This window comes from Vollenhovia emeryi, unplaced genomic scaffold, assembly GCF_000949405.1.
Source record: "Vollenhovia emeryi isolate VEMERY1.0 unplaced genomic scaffold, V.emery_V1.0 DF942111.1, whole genome shotgun sequence".
Classification (NCBI taxonomy): Eukaryota; Metazoa; Arthropoda; class Insecta; order Hymenoptera; family Formicidae; genus Vollenhovia; species Vollenhovia emeryi.
In genome coordinates this window covers 1,170-3,264 of record NW_011964255.1, presented here as the reverse complement: position 1 = coordinate 3,264, position 2,095 = coordinate 1,170, and the positions used below count along the sequence as shown (strand labels likewise).

Below are 2,095 nucleotides of genomic sequence, written 5' to 3'. Positions count from 1 at the left end.
ATCCACTCGGCCTCTTGCAGGGGGTCCGTCTCCCGGGTCTCGGGGAAACTTCCCCGGACCCAACTGGCGGCCTCGCGGAGTTTCCTGAGGGCCCATCGCGGTCGCATCTCCTGGCGGCGCACGGGGGAGAGGACACCGAGCTCCACCGTTATGTAACGGTGATCAAACAGAGTCTCGGTGTCCCGCTCCACCCTCCACCCGGTGATCAAGCGCGCGGCCGAGGGGGTAGCCCACGTGAGATCCACGATGGACTCCCCCTGCGTCCGCACGCAGGTGGCGGTCCGGCCCTCATTCACGAGGACCAGGCCGTGCGCCGCCGCCCAACTCGTCAGAACCCTGCCCTTCTCGTTATCACGCCGGGAACCCCAACTCGTGTGCCACGCGTTGAAGTCCTCGGCTACGAGGACCGGCTTCGAACTCAGACGTGTTAACGTCCGTCCCACGTCCGTCAGCCAGCCCTCAAACAGAGCAGGGCGTCTGGTGGGCCTTAAATAGACCCCAACGACCGCGATGGGCCCCCATTGAACGGCAACGTGCCGTTCCCCACTCTCGATGGGGGTTGTACCGGCACCGACTTCCATCGGATCGCGACCGAGTCCCCCGCCAGCCCATTATCAACAGCCCAATATGGGCTGTCTCTCGGGGGGCGGTGGGGCTCGGACACGATCGCCAACGTGAACCCACTCTCCACCATGCTCTGCTGGAGCAGATCCTGAGCCTGTGGAGAGTGGTTCACGTTGGCCTGTATAAGGCTAAATCCATTCAAATTCGGACGGGGGGGAAAGCGAGGCATTAATCGGCCTTATTGTCCCCCCCTCCATCCGATAGGGCCTCTACCTCCATGGCCTCTGATGGAGGTGAGGCCCTCTTCTCTGGCGCCCCTTTAGGTTGGCGCTGCGGTTGGGGCCCTTGCTTCGAGCCGCCCGCCTCCTCCCCCTTCTCCTCCGCCGGCCGCGCTTCGGCCGGGGGGGGAGCACCGGTGGCGGGCGCCTGCTCCTGTGTGCGCCACCCTGGTATCCTCCCACGCACGTTCCGCTGGGCGCAGGACTTGGCGCCCAGCATCGCCGGCCTGCCCTTGTCCGCACAGAGCGGGCACTTTGGGTCAGACCGGCAGTCGCGGGAGGTGTGACCGGCTACACCGCACCGGTAACACCTCCCGCTCCTGTCCGCCTCGCCGGGGCAGGTTGACCTCACGTGCCCCCTCTCGAGGCATTTATGGCACCGCATGGGGCGCGCCTCGAGAGGGTCCACGCGGGCCACCCCCCAGGCGACCCGGATCCTTTCCTTCCGGGTCAGCTCCCTCGCCGAGGTGAGGGGCAGGCGCATCCAGAGGCCGTGCTTGCCCCCGGCGGCCGGTTGCAGCGCCCCGCACTGGATATCGGAGGCGCCACACTACACGGCCTCCGCCACCCAACCCTTCACCTCTTCCACGTCCAAGGAGTCGTCGAGGTCGCGCAAGCGTACCTCGGCCATCCTCCTTGGACGGTCCACCCGCGTTCCCTCCTCTCCGAGGAAGACCCGCGAGATATGCCCCGCGAGGGCATCCGCCTTTTCGGCATGGCCTTCCCCGGCTATCTCAATGATCTTGGCTCCGGTGGCACCCGATCTTATGTTTACCGGCCCACCGATGCCAAGGTCCTCCAGCTTTATCTCCCGTCGCAGTACGGCCATGGCCTCACGATAGTCCCCGTTGGGACGCGTGAGGACCACGGCCGATGTGCGCGGGAGCCTCTGCCTAGGGGCCCTCTTGGGCGCTCCGCCGGCTTGCCCCTTCGCCGGGGGGCCGGGGGCAGCCGCCTTAAGGGCTCCCTTGGCCGCCTTCTACTCCGCGGCCCTGCTCTTTCTCCCCACGGCCGTCGCGAATGAATCAACGCCCGCGACAGACTGGGGGTGTTTAGTGTTCCCCTTGTTAGGGGGACTCACCTCCTCCACTCTTTGCGTCAGCTGCGAGAGAGGGATCTTCTTCTTCTTCCTCTTCTTCTTCTTGGCCCCCTCCCCCGCAACATTCGCGACCTTCCCTGGGGGGTCTTTCCTCCCCCCTGATCCGACCTTCCGGCCGGCCCCGGGAACCGGGCGGTCCCCCGCAGCGCCCCCT

The 2,095-nt window shown here is 66.5% G+C and overlaps 1 protein-coding gene across 1 annotated transcript; it reads right to left on the bottom strand.

The window, feature by feature from the left end:
* Positions 1 to 792: 792 nt before the first annotated feature.
* On the bottom strand, positions 793 to 1,227 carry LOC105570151 (DNA-binding protein HEXBP-like). The gene has a single exon (XM_012027136.1). The coding sequence runs from the start codon at positions 1,225 to 1,227 to the stop codon at positions 793 to 795; it is 435 nt and encodes a 144-aa protein (XP_011882526.1).
* Positions 1,228 to 2,095: the final 868 nt, after the last annotated feature.